Here is a 13929-nt window from a genome sequence, read left to right on the forward strand (position 1 = left end):
CCAATAAGGCAGCTCCGTCCATGCCCACAATGTGTGGGAGCTTTCAGCACTGGGTACGCCCTTTTAACAAATACTGGAACCCCAAAAAAAAAGTAGGTAATAAAAAACAGTTACAATGTAGAGCACCCATATCTGCAGTATTATTATGGAGTAACAAAATTATTATTTGCTTCACAGCAAATTTCAATATATGATAAGGTAACCAAGTATTTATTGGAGCCCTATGGATGTACTATGCAGCCACTGATCTGATGGAAGAATTTACCGTGGTGTATAGAGCTGATGCCTGAGCATAATCCTTTATCTCAAATGCAGCATCCCCTTGCACTTCAGAAGAAGCATGCACAATTGTATGAAGATGACCCTAAATCAAATGTTTCAAACAAAGCTAATTTAGCTTTTTTGCTTGATCTGTGTAAAACTGATTGACATCAACCCTACTGGAACAACAAGTTGAATAGGAAATATTCTATTCGTACTTCTAAACCCACAGATTTCACATGTTGCATTATTCCATCAATGCTCCAGTCTGCAAATTTGTCTACACGTGATGTGACAGGAAAAAGAATCTCAACACATTCCTTCCGTCCATGGATTGCTGCTATTTCCACCGGCATTATATCACTCTGTTAACAATCATATCAGGGATCAGTTTTAGAATAAGCACGGGAGAGCTTCAGGAATGGCACAAAAAGAGATTGTGGCAAAGGCATTGCATTCAGGCATATCTATAAGATCCGAAATACCCCCTCTGTCCAATCAAAGCTGTCTTAGATTTTGTCTAAATTTGGATGTATCTAGCATCCAATTTAGACAAATCTAAGACAACTTTCATGAGACGAAGGGAGTATGGAAAGTTATGGACGATTGTGCAGCGCATGTACATATATGTGCTCCCAGATTCCCATCATATCATGGACATGTGTATAGATAGAATAATTAAACAGGTGCATGAATGTTTGGTTCCTTTGCTCTTCTTATTTCTGTGAAAGCACAAATGATGTGACCTTCAGTACAACGTGATAGATAACTATTTGAAGAGAAGAGACAGAGGACTTCAGAATGGCATGTTTAACCATAAAATGCTCAGAATAATGCAACTGGATAAAAATTCGGATAAACAGAAGGGGAACTCAGCATAAAACCGGCTATTAACAAGCAATGATATTTCAAACCTAACAAACCCAGAATAGCAAGATATGGCATCATTTACCCACGTTTATCAAATAGCTTACATTTATTCATGTTATTAGATGGTACCATTACCATAAATAATATAATCTACAAATTCTGGAGATAATCGATGCTACGATAAGCCATTAATCACAAACACATCACGAAAGTTGTTTTGCTAGTACATCACATAGCCACTTCAGAAGCTTAATTCGAGTTACATCTAACAGTCTAAGTAGCAGCACAAAAAACTCACTTCATCAGGAATATTGGGATCAGCACGATATTCCAACAAGCACTTGATGCAGTCAGATAAGCCATATCTTGCAGCTATTATTAATGGAGTTGCAGGCCTAGCAGCATTGACATCAGCACCGGCCTGAAACATTAAATATTTACCACAGAATTGTGAAGATAGTGTTTTGTAATCATCTGCAACTTGTCTCACAATAGGAATGACATGACAAAAAATTAGGTCCATTTGGCAAAATATCTCTATTGCACGTAGATGTTTTAAAGGGACAAGTCACTGCACCTGAATAACTAGTTCCACACACTTCAATGAAGAAGCGAAGAGAGCCAATGTAAGTGGTGCATAGGATGATTGCACAACGCTGTTAGGCTGGAGAAAAGGCAAACATCACATTACTTGAAACAATAACACAGTAGTCAATGAAGAACAGTAAACTATCAACTATTTATTAGCAATTATTAGCCGAATAAAGAAATTACTAAACGCACTGCTTGGCGTACTTTATTTATTTTTTCCAGACAAATGCTATAGATGCGAAAGGAAATCATATGCTTTTATCATCTTTGTTTTTCCAAATGAATCATTGGACATAGAAGTATGCACCCAATATCTTTTTTGGAAGGAAATTCCAGCGTTCAGTAGCAAAGGCCCTTATGCAACTATTACCACTACATCCATCAGATGAAGTATCTAAGAGCACTGCAAAAGAATGAAGGTAATTTAAGGTCATATGTTGTGTTATCTCCTGCGCTTGATATTTTCTAGCATGCGAGTAAAGTTGCATGCGAAGTTGCAAACTACCCAACACCAGCATGTCTGACCGTCACACAGGGACAGTGGATTAAACTGGAACTTGGCCTGACCAAGATCTGGTAGTCATCTAGAATCTAATACATTTTAAGCAAAGGAAGAAGAAGAAAATATCCATGGACAAAATGGTAAAACAAGAAAAGAACGTAAAGAGACACAAGACTAGAGCCAGCAAATAAAAGAGAAGCCCTAGGTCAGTTTAGGCAAGAGGCAAGGAGGTAAAAATAGTGTTCATCATTCCGCCAATTAGGCAGGATTGGGATAGTTCCTTGAGGGAAAAGAAAGATAATAACATGTATGGGCCAAGTGAATACCTTTTGGCCACGACTTCTCTTTACCATGAATACAAGACTGTATAAACCATAGCGAATATTGACCAGAAAGAGCATACAAAAGATGGAAAGAAGGAAATTAATACATTTGCCTCATACTTGAACAGCACTTCCATCATTTCCAGATTTCTACACAGAGCCGCAAAATGTAGTGGTGTTCCTTCTGAGCTCATAGAGTCAACATTGGCCCCTCTGGATAACAATATATTCGCTATTCCAAAGGGATCTGGATAAAATACACGAAAAATACTCACTGTGTCACATTAACATCAAGGATACAATAGATTTCATAGTATTCTCGAAAAAAATTATATCTGGGCAGAGACACTACAACTAGTTTTGATTAGATATGACAGATAAGATTTGGCATGAGTGAAATGTCAGAAGCAAGTATACAGGCCGAGAGAACCTTTCTTTGTTGCAAGAACATGGAGCACAGTAAATCCTTGCTTGCTTGGTATGTTTGGATTAGCACCACGATCAAGTAGAAGGTTCACAATTGGTTTCGGTGCTTTACCATATATTGCACATATTAGAGGTGATGAACCTAGCGAGAGCACAAGATATGACAAACAGTTTGTCAGAGTGAGCAACAGATGTTTCTTCCGACCAAAAGAGGGATACGTAACCAAGAGCGACTGAACCTGCAAAATACATGTATACTAGAAGATGGCACAAGCAGATACCACAAGTGAGTCATGCATAAAAAAAATGAAGCGCAAGAACATTCACTCACAATGCCATAATTGGTATCTACTTTCATGTACCTCGAATGCTCCTATTTTACAGATCCATTATTTAACATCCATTTTCAAGAAACCAACTATCTGCAGAATTTGTCTGGCGTAAACACAAGTACCGCCCTGCTTGGAAAAAAACAGTAAAAACACAGAAGACTTGTCAATGTCATCCCATCAGCATACAAGGAACTAATGATCGCATACCATTAACCCCAATAAGGCACACCTACTACTTTCTATTTGAAATTAACTGCACGCAATTGGCAGGTGGCATTCAGCCTCTGAAAACACAATGGCGTGATTGCCAAACTAAGCAAAAAAGCTAAGTACGGTTGCACTCTGAAACCAGATCTTAGATGCCATTCGGCTACTCCAAGATGGCACGGCATAAAAAAAATCCCTCAAATCAGGAGATCCTTGATCAGGAACGACAATCCTCAGCAATCCAATAACGTGTATTAATTAGCGACAGGTTAATTACCATGTTGAGCAGCCGCGTTGACGTCGAGGTTGAGTTCATCGATCAGGAACTCGCACATCTCCAGCTTCCCATTCAAGGCCGCCACATGGAGCGCCCCGAGGCTCCTGCCGTTGAAGTCCTGGATCTCCTCCACCACCTCCAGGCTTTCCCCCAATTTCCTACAAAGCTCCGCCATCGCTGCGCGCACAAAACGTACAGCAACCAGAAATCGCATCGGATCCACGAGCACCGAAACCTAACCACGAGGAGTTGCGGGGCCTTACTCTTCATGACAGGGATGCTGCCGTCGCGCGCCGCTTCGAAGACCAGACTGCCCGGGTAGGTGCGCTCCGTGTAGAGCTTGAAAGTGTCGGGGAAGAGCGGCGGCTGGAAGGAGGATCCCTCGGAGGAGATGCAGCATCCGGAGGAGGAGGAGGCGGAGGAGGAGGAGGAGAAGGAGGAGCCCATGGCGATGGCTCGCCTCCACGGCTCCGGATGGAATGGAAGGTTCGAGAAGGCTCTAGACGGAAAAGAGCGCGAAGCGAGGGACGGGTGGGCGGGGTGGATGTTGGCGTGTTGGGCTTCGGTAGCCGATTATATAGGTGCTCCCCTGTGTGAATCGGATGGGCTGGATGGGCCTATTTAGCATACTTAGCCTTTCCTGTCGTATCCATTAAGATAAGCAGATTCTCCACTAAACAAAGCAGACCCCCCTAAAAAAAACAGCAGAAGATTAATTATCAAAAACAAGCTACCCGGCAAAGCCCCGGGCAGCCGACGGCGGCGGTTTGGCGCTCCTCGCGGCCTACTCAGGTTCTGGCGGCAGATCTAGGCGGGTCTGGTGAGGCGCCGGCGCGCGGGCCTTCGGACGCGTGGCGTCGCGATCACAGCGAGTGGTGGTGGTTTGCCTCCGGTGGCGATCCGTGCCGGCGACGGAGGTGTAGATGGGGGCGGATTGGAGGGGCAACCCTAGGTCCTCTTATCCTTGCCTCGTCGTGGTGTCGGCTGCCGACGGGGGAGAGGCGGCCGTTGGGTTGCGGTGGTGCCCAGGCGTGGCCGGTGTCCACGGACTTCGCGATCTGAGCCTGGTGTCATCGGCCGACAACCTTGGCCAGCCTTGGATGGTCGGCGGCGTGGGGGCCGAGATGAATAAAGGCGGTGGTCCTAGGGTTCCTCTTGTGCGAAGATGAAGACCTGCTTGAGGCATGTCCTTCTTGATCCGACTGGAGTGTTGAGCTCCAGAAGGCGCCACCGGCGAATGGAACAACACATCTTTTTCATGGAGTTTGCTGGATCGGGTGGTATTCAGTGGTGTGCACTCAGGCTTTTATTCCAACCATTTGGTTCTAGAGGGAGCGGCGTGAAGCTCTATTTTGTGTGGTCATCAAGTGATTTTTTGGTTCATGGTGAAGTCAGAAGAAGAGAATATCATAAAGGTCGGATTGGAGGAGTAGCTAGGGGAGGTTCAAGTCTCTGTGTTGTTGAGGGACTTGTTTGGTGTTCTCGGCTTCGCAACAGCGGTACAAAAGTGGAGACGGCAACACAAGTGAAGTTCAGATTCCTACCTCTTAAGGTGAAAATTCAAGATCTGACCTTAATTGGTTGTGCTTGACAATGACCTTATTGAAGACAGTGTTTTGAGAGCGGGGACTGTTTTCAGGGTGAAAACCTAAGATCGCTGGTGCACTGTTCCCTTCTTGGAGACGTCGCTTTTGGAGAGTGAATTTCAGGTGTTGTCTTGGTGGTGGATGTATTGTTGTTGCTAGAACTAGAATACTGTAGCGGGACTTTTATTTCTTAGTTTCTTTTTTCTCTTTTTTGGATGTATGCATCCGTACTGCCATTAGGGTATTGCGTTGTTGCAAAGGCTAAGTGTAATTGGTATCTTTGATATTAATATATTCCTTTTATCGAAAAAATAAAAAACAAGCTCGAGATGTTCCTGATCTCCGGCGACTACTTGCAGAGGACAACGAGCTCAGCAGCGGGCGCATAGCCTAACATGTAGCAGTGTGCATTGCGGCCACGAGATGCTCCGCGCGCCTGAGTGTCGGAGGTTTGGCTCGCGGTAGCTAAGTCTTACGCGGCCATGCCCTCCACCACAGCTTGGCGTTGGGCATGAGCAACGCATGTTGCAACTGATTTTGGGCCGCTAGCTGCACGGTGTACCATGTCGTGGTCTCCTTTTCAGCAGCGGAGACGTAGACTTCCTTCTCCTTCTCTCTCTTGCCCCGGCCTCGGCGCTTGACACTCTAGGGCCAGCAGCTCCTTCAATGGCATGCGGAGGGCAAGGTCATCGACACGAGAGGGCGAGATGGGTCCCATGATACCGGCGAGAAGGGGTTCCTGGAGGCTGAACTAGAGGATAGAGGCTGCTGAGAGAACCCAGCCGGCCATTGAACCCACCCCAAATATGGGGTTAAAATGGGGCCTGCCAAAGACCACGGACATGACAGAAGGGCCACCATTGGGAGCAATTTCAGACATATGGGATGCTCTAAGAGCATCTCCAGTCACGTCCCTTAAAAAATGTCCGACACGAATGATTTGGGACACGTCCGGAACACGTCGGATAAAAAGAGACTAAAAATCTGTACAGAAAGTAGGTGAGAGAAAGTGTGGGAAAAAATAGAATAACATGTAGGAAGTAGGAGCTGTATGCATGCGTCCAGACGCTATTTTTGTGTCCGGTCCTACCAGAGACGGAACATAAAATGAGACGCTATTTAACTTTGAGGGACGCGACTAGAACGCGATTTTCTCCATTTCTTGGAGACTGGAGATGCTCTAAGGCCCAAAGTGACATGGTGTTGCACACCCTGAGCGCCCGGCCAGCATTGCCTCAACTTCAGTACCTGCGATCTACCATCATCTATGCTAGGTACAAGGACTAATTTCATAATTCACATGCAGCTATGTACGCATCATTTGTTGCAAATAATTCACATTTTGTAGCATATGCCGGCAACATGCAACTGTAGAAGATTTGGCAATATCACGAGTATTGCCTATTTTGTAGTGATTGGTTGATCGTCTGTGATCAAACCACATCTCTCGTTTGATCAAATCATATCTCTTGTTTCCTACTAACATGATAATGGCGAGCCCATCCATGATCAAGGTATCGAGGCGATTCACCTGCCAGATTATAGCCTACATGCTAGGTACATCTCTACACCCAAAAATATGGACACACTACTGTCAACATGCAAGATCGAACAAAAACGCAGCCATCACAACTTCAGTGGACGCTTGGCATTGTCCAGGCAGTAATAACTAACCTTTCTTCACGCATTCTTCTCCCTGCAAGTTTCAATCCAAAGTTTATAGTGGCATATACATTTAAGGTCACTGGTCATTCATGAAGTTCAGAAGAAAGCGTGAATAAGCAGACAGACGGTTCATCAGCATAATCTTATTCTGGGTGACATGTGATCCGATAAGGTGTCAAGCGGGATCACACCTATAGACTATAGTTCATTTAGAGTTGTCTAGCTAGCTAACTCAAAATGAACTATATGTGGGACTTTGGTGGGGTCCCCTAAACTGAACCAAAACATATGATAAAGGGGGGAAATGAAGATAAAGAGTCTGCTTGGTTCGAGCCAAACCTTGCCCCACCAAAAAATTGGCATGACCAATCCAAGGGCCTGACCAAAATTTTGATAGGTAGTTGTTTGATTTGTAGCCATCGGCACCATCCAAAATTTTGGCATAACTAGACCATGTCTGGTTTGCCACAAACAGATTTCGTGCATACTAGTTCCTGGAATATTTTTTACATCCACTAACTAAATCTGAGAATATATGTAGATTCATGATGCACTCAAAGAGAAAAAAAAATCTTTTTCGCAAAAAAAAGAAAAAAAAAACACCAAAAGAATGACATGCGTGGCTCGGATATACACGCTCAGCTGGACTACCTACGCTTGCTTATGTAAGGCCGGCCAATTAATTACAAGACAATACTATCAAAACAGTCGGCTACATGCGCTACATAAAGCAATAAACAAAGAAGTACATGGGACCCACTCAGAAAGTCACCATGCCAAATTTTTAGCGGAGCTTTTTGGCGCCCTCGGCTCGCCCATGATTTGGCAAGAATAGCACTGGCGTATGGCAGGTTGGCTGCGCGAGCCAATTATTTGGTATCGATCCAAGCGACTGCCAAATTTCACGGGCTGACAATTTTTTTGATAAGGTTAGCTTTGGTAGTAATCCAAATAGGCCTGGAGTCCTAACATGTCACGTACCTTATAACTTCGTCAATGGGCACGATAGAAACTACAATGGACAGATGGTGCCGCCGTGTACACGTAATACTATTTGTGGATGTCACAGTAAACCAGAGGAAGAACGGTCTGATATCTAACAGATCTTACCATATCTGAGTATAATAACCTATAAAAGTAACAGCCTCAAGCTATCCTATGAAACATTACCAGAACAAGAGCAGAGATTACCGAGATACTTCACCAATCGGACCTCGTCCAAAATCCAATTTCAAGCCAGAAAGGAGAGCTTTGCATGCAAGGCCATACTCCTAAACACACAAGCATCAATGCATGGTCAGGGTAATAAGGAATACAACATATCATGGAAAACAAAGGGTCATTGCAACTTGCCCAAACAATACCTTCGTTAGTATTAGAGCTGCTGCTTGCTCATGGCAGGAACTTGACAAGTCCACATCCATACCTTTGTAGGTATTGGCATCATTAAAAGCTTTGTCTTTTTCACCAATATGCAGCCAGCAAAGGCTCCTCTTTGCGTACAAGGTTGAATCATGAGGGTCAGTCTCGACTGCCTGCAGCCATCAATGATGTCCCACCAAAAGATCAAGATAACTGTAAAAGACACTACTAACACACCTTGTCTTAATCAAAGGACAGAGAAAATATTTAGAAGAATAGGATACTGCATATGTACAGGCTGTTCTACAAATTGAACCTAAAAGGTGGTAAATAGAAGCTGTTCAAAAATTGAACCTAAAAGGTGGCAAATAGAAGCTGTTCCGAAGTACAGCATGTGTCTTAAACAAAATCATTATTTGGTTCACCGGGAACTTCAATATATGACAAGGAAACCAATTGTCTATTTGAGTCCTCATGACGTACTAATATGCAGCGACAGGTAAGTAGATGCATTATGACAAAAGATTTTACCTTAGTGTACAGATCCGATGCATGAGGATAATCCTTTGCCTGAAATGCAGCATCCCCTTGGGCTTTTAAAGCAGATCCCTCACATTTTTTATAATCCTAAATCAAATGTAAATGACAGTCAAATAGTGTATAGAGTGCATTGCAGTGAACAATCTTTAAGAGAGTTAGTTCATTTTTAGCAATCTGCGTAACCCATAGAAATCAATGCAACTGGAGTAATAAGTAGAGTTGGCGAGATTGTATTTGTACTCTTGAACTCCCTAATGCCACATGTTGCATTATTCCATCAATGCTCCAGTCTGGAAATCTGGTTAGACGGGATGTGAAAGGAAAAAGGATCTCAACGCATTCCTTCCATCCTTGGATTGCAGCTATTTCCAATGGTGTTCTACCAATCTGTTAACAACATTTCAAGGATCAGTTTGAGACATAAGCGTGAAGGAGAGGGAGGGGGTAGGTAATGGGGGGAAATAAAGAATGTGGTGAAGGTATTACGTTCAAGCATATTACTGTAAGATCCAAAATGTGAGGAATTGTAGACGATTGTACCGCATATGTATTAATGTATAGTACAATATGAAAGACTCTACAGTATGCCAGTCTGCAGTCAGAACTCCTGGATATGTGTTTAAAATAAACAGGTCCATGAATGTTTAGTTCCTTTGCTCTTTTCTTTATGTGGAAAGCGTGGATGATGTGAACTTCAGTATTACCTAGATAAATCATTATTTGAACCAGGCATAGAACTTCAGTGTGGCACATTTTACCCTAAACTGCTCTTATTACGACAGAGTTATACAATACTTTAGTTTGGGAGTGTAACAATTCACCCTACTAAATCTCAAAAAAGAAGCATTTCACCATACTGTTGAAATATAGAACTGGGTAAGAGCAACAAGCCAACAACCCATCTTCTAGCCTATTTCTAGCATATCCATAATAACTGCCACAATATTCAGTTCATCACACCTTTTCTTCTGCATGAAGAAATAAGTATTGGTCCCTAACAGGCTAATAAGTTTCTCATTTGCAGAAAGGGCTTTTGCTCTTGTTTTCGTCAAAAGCGGGATTGATGTAACACAGGTACAAAAATCAGATAAATGAGAGGATCACATAAAACAGGCTAGTAAGAAACAATGATTTTTGAAACCTAACAAACGTGAAATAACAACATGCGGCATCATTTACGGACGTTTGCCAAATGACCAACATTTACTGTGTTATTATATATAATGTATAGGTTCTGTGATTTACAATCAGCCATTCATCTCTAACACTCCAGGAAAGTTGTATCACAAGTTCAACTAAAAACTAGCTCGGAAGCTCCATCAGAGAGACAAACTGAAAACAGCCTAAGTAGCGGAACAGAAACTCACTTCATCAGGAATATTGGCATCAGCACCAGCTTCCAACAAACACTTGACGCAGTCAGCTAAGCCATCAGCTGCAGCTATTATTAATGGAGTTACAGGTCTACCAGCATTGACATCAGCACCAGCCTGAAACATTGAATAGCCCATGATGTCGAAGATAGTGTTTCTAGAATATGCTGCAACTTGTGCTCATTATAGGAATGACATAGCAAATTTGTTGACCTCCCTTTGGCAAAAACTATCTTATGGTAAGTAGATGCTCGAAAGGGAACATGACTGCACCTTAATAAGTAGTTCCACGCACTTCAACGAATGAGCAAAGATAGCCAATGTCAGTGGTGCATAGAATAAACGCACAACTCTGTTAGGCTGGACAAAAGGCAGACAATACATCACTTGTACGGAAACAATAACGCAATGACTAATGACGAAAAATAAACTATCAGCTCTTTAATATGCAATTATTATCAGAAGAAATGAAAACATTAACAGAAACTGTGTTCTACATATTTTAGTCAAATTCCCTTCGAAAAGTTAACCATAATGCTTTATCATTTTTGCAACTGTTTCCACTACATCGATCAGATGAGTACTCAAAACAGCAAGTGGACAAATCAAGGTAATTTAAGGATATGCGGATGTTACCCGTTATCACCTATGCTGGATGCTCATTAATTTGCAAATAAACTTACATGCAAAACACAAAACACCAGAAGTGTGAGCCCCATCACATGGGGACAATACATTAAACTGTAACTTTATCTGACTGTGATCTGGCACATCTAATAATAGTAAGCAAGGGAAGAGCCAATGACCCATGAACAAAGGATACACATGGTGAAAGAAGAAAAGAACGGAAAGAGACACCAGACTAGAGTGAGCGGAAAAAACAGAAGCTGGCTCAGTCCATTGAATGAGGTAAGAGTAGCATCCATTCCAATGCCAGAATGGGAATATTCCCTGGGAGAAAATATCGATATGAACATTTATGGGCCCAACCAAATTCACCCTGGCCACGACTTCCCAGCTATCATGGATACAGTACTGTACACAACACATCTAATATAGACCAAAAAGAGCACACCAAATATGGAAAGAAGAAAATTATTACATTTGCGTGATACTGCAACAGCATGTCCAGCATTTGCACATTTCCACATTCAGCAGCATAATGTAGTGGGGTTCCTAGTTCGCACATGGGGTCAACATTGGCCCCTCTGGACAATAATATCTCTGCTACCCCACTGGAATCTGGATAAAATACATGAAATTTCCCGCTGCATCACATCACCATGAAGAATACAATAGATAAATAATGTCCTATTACCGAAAAAACTGTATTTGTTTCATAATTAAAAGCAACTGCTTCATAATTAAAATCAAACCATGGCCAGGAACTAAATTTCTTATAATATACATACAAGGCATTTCTATAAACCCATAAGCTAAAGTAACATGTAAGTGGTTACGCGAGACAATAAGCACTAAAAAAAACTTGGAAAATTACTGCAACATGGCTTAAGGCTTTTCTGGGCTGATCAACAGAACCTGACCCACAACAGTGATTAAGCATAGGAAAAACAAATAAGGTTATGAGAGGTACAGATTTGACTGTCAGTGTTCCCAGCTATGGACACTAGTAACTAGCATCGGGTAATGCTAGCCTGATGGGACCAAAACATAATGTGGCGTTATTTTATCACAATCCAATATGAGTCTTGCTCAAGTTTACTTATATGTCATGCTTGATAGAAAAGCTAATGCACGTCAGGTTTTAGTAATCAGGATCAGGGCAACAAGGAAGCTATGGCCAATGGGAGCAGGAGACAGGAGATTGTCACTGATGAAATATTTGGCAAAATAGATAGGAGGCAGAAGAAGCTTGCGGCTATTAAAGTCCTGTATTGGTTTTTGTTTAATCCATTATTTGATGTTTTTGGTATCAATTGTTTCTGGTTGTGAACTATGTATATGTTTTGAGTATGCATTGATTGCTATCTGCAACACCTGATGCCAAGACCAGGAGAATAAAGCTTCTTCCGTTGAAAGAAACAACTGGTTGGTAGAAATACTGTTCAAACTTGAAATGGCTATCTGATGAATGAAACTATTATAGGCAACAGTGGTTCTATTGATTCTACATCGATGAAACTGGATACTAGCACCAACAATGGTTCCTTAATTAAAGGTTTTTGTACCACTTAAGTCAGCAGAAAAGTGCAATTTGCAAAGACAAAAACAATCTGAAGAACAGAATGTCACTGAAGGGCAGAGACTGCGATCCGTTTTGGTTAAAATATGACAGAGATCAGATATGGCAGGTTAAACCTAAATGTAGCTAAAACATACAAAATTCTGAATCGATGGATATGTAGGTAGAGAGAACCTCTCTTTGTCATGGTTGCAACAACATGGAGCACAGTATACCCTTTCCCGGATGCTATGTTTGGATCAGCACCACGATCAAGTAGAAGCCTCACAGCTTCTTTAGGTGCACGACCACATGCTGCAAATAGTAGAGGCGACGAACCTAGCAAGAACACAAGAAAGGGAAAGCAGTTCCTCAGAATCTTCTGGCCAGAAAAGGGATAAGTAATTAAGAGCAATGAAACCTGTAAAATACAAGCTAAAGATGGCGCAGGCAGGTACAGGTGGGTCATGCCATAAAAATTAAAATTAGGCGCAAGCACGTTCGCTCTCAGTGACATCATTAGTCTGTACTCATATTTTCCTATTTTATAGGTCCATTATTTAACATGCATTTTTTTAAAAGAAAGGTATATTTCTGCAGAACTTTACTGATGTGAACGCAAGTGCCTCCCTGCTGTAAAACGAAAACAATATAACACAAAAGCCTTCTCAACAGCAACCTAATAGCAGAAAAACAAAAGGAACGAACTATTGCATATCATAGTACCGATAATTAAGCTAGCCGCCCTTCTACATCACTAGTTTATATATTTTTACAAAACTTGGGTTGGGGAGTTGATGATGGTCTCCAGCCCCTGAAAGCAGAAAGGGGCCAGTCAAGTGAAACTAGCATTTGCAGAATTACAGTGCAAACAAAAAAAAAAAAGCAGAGCAAATTAATTACCACGGTCAGCGTCCGCATTGACGTCGAGGTGGAGTTCCTTGATGAGGAACCTGCACATCTCCAGCTTCCCGGACCAGGCGGCGAAGTGCAGCGGGCCGAGCCTCCTGTGCAGCGGGTCATTGACCGTCATCTCCCTCAAGCTTTTCCCCTCCCTTGCTAGCCCCTCCGCCAGCTCTGTACGGACAGATCCAGGAGCAGAAACCGCATCAGATTCAGGAACCTATCCACGGGGGGGAGGGGGGTCGCGAGAGCTTACTCTTCATCGAGCGGATGTTGCCATCCCCCGCCGCCAGGAAGATCTGCGGGGTCAGCTTATCCTCGGGCCTGGGGTTGTCGAGCACGAAGAGATTCTCCGGGAAGCGCTGCGGCCGAGAGGAGGATCTCGCGGGGGAGGAGGCCATGGAGATGGCTCTGGGTGGAACGGAAGGTTCGAGAAGGTTAGGGTTTGGCGAGGGGAGAGGAACGGGAAAAGAGCGGGAAGCAGAGTGACGGCGGTGGACTGTGGTGCTGCGTTTCGGTGTCAGAGCAA

General features: G+C 42.8%; 1 protein-coding gene across 2 annotated transcripts; it reads right to left on the bottom strand.

Annotated features, from left to right (window-relative positions):
- Window positions 1–6709: 6709 nt before the first annotated feature.
- On the bottom strand, window positions 6710–13848 carry LOC124658257 (ankyrin-3-like). Of its 2 annotated transcripts, none has more exons than XM_047196640.1 (11): window positions 13657–13848; window positions 13401–13574; window positions 12693–12836; window positions 11418–11557; window positions 10589–10675; window positions 10310–10432; window positions 9183–9329; window positions 8934–9029; window positions 8405–8575; window positions 8211–8311; window positions 6710–7071 (listed from the first exon to the last, which is right to left on the bottom strand). In XM_047196640.1, the coding sequence occupies exons 1-10, from the start codon at window positions 13799–13801 to the stop codon at window positions 8228–8230; spliced, it is 1311 nt and encodes a 436-aa protein (XP_047052596.1). In that variant the 5' UTR covers window positions 13802–13848; the 3' UTR covers window positions 6710–7071; window positions 8211–8227. The 2 variants fall into 2 exon arrangements, with proteins under 2 accessions (XP_047052596.1, XP_047052595.1); XM_047196639.1 differs by having other exon boundaries at window positions 8232–8311; window positions 13657–13846.
- Between the last annotated feature and the right edge of the window lie 81 nt (window positions 13849–13929).

The sequence above is a fragment of the Lolium rigidum genome, chromosome 5 (assembly GCF_022539505.1).
Source record: "Lolium rigidum isolate FL_2022 chromosome 5, APGP_CSIRO_Lrig_0.1, whole genome shotgun sequence".
In the NCBI taxonomy this organism is placed as follows: domain Eukaryota; kingdom Viridiplantae; phylum Streptophyta; class Magnoliopsida; order Poales; family Poaceae; genus Lolium; species Lolium rigidum.

Coding starts and splice junctions, on each gene's coding strand:
- LOC124658257 (XM_047196639.1), bottom strand. CDS start 13,801: ATGGCCTCCTCCCCCGCGAGATCCTCCTCTCGGCCGCAGCGCTTCCCG. Junction 11,558..12,692: donor TGCAACCATGACAAAGAGAG/GTTCTCTCTACC, acceptor TATTTTATCCAG/ATTCCAGTGGGGTAGCAGAG. Junction 10,433..10,588: donor GCGTGGAACTACTTATTAAG/GTGCAGTCATGT, acceptor TCAATGTTTCAG/GCTGGTGCTGATGTCAATGC.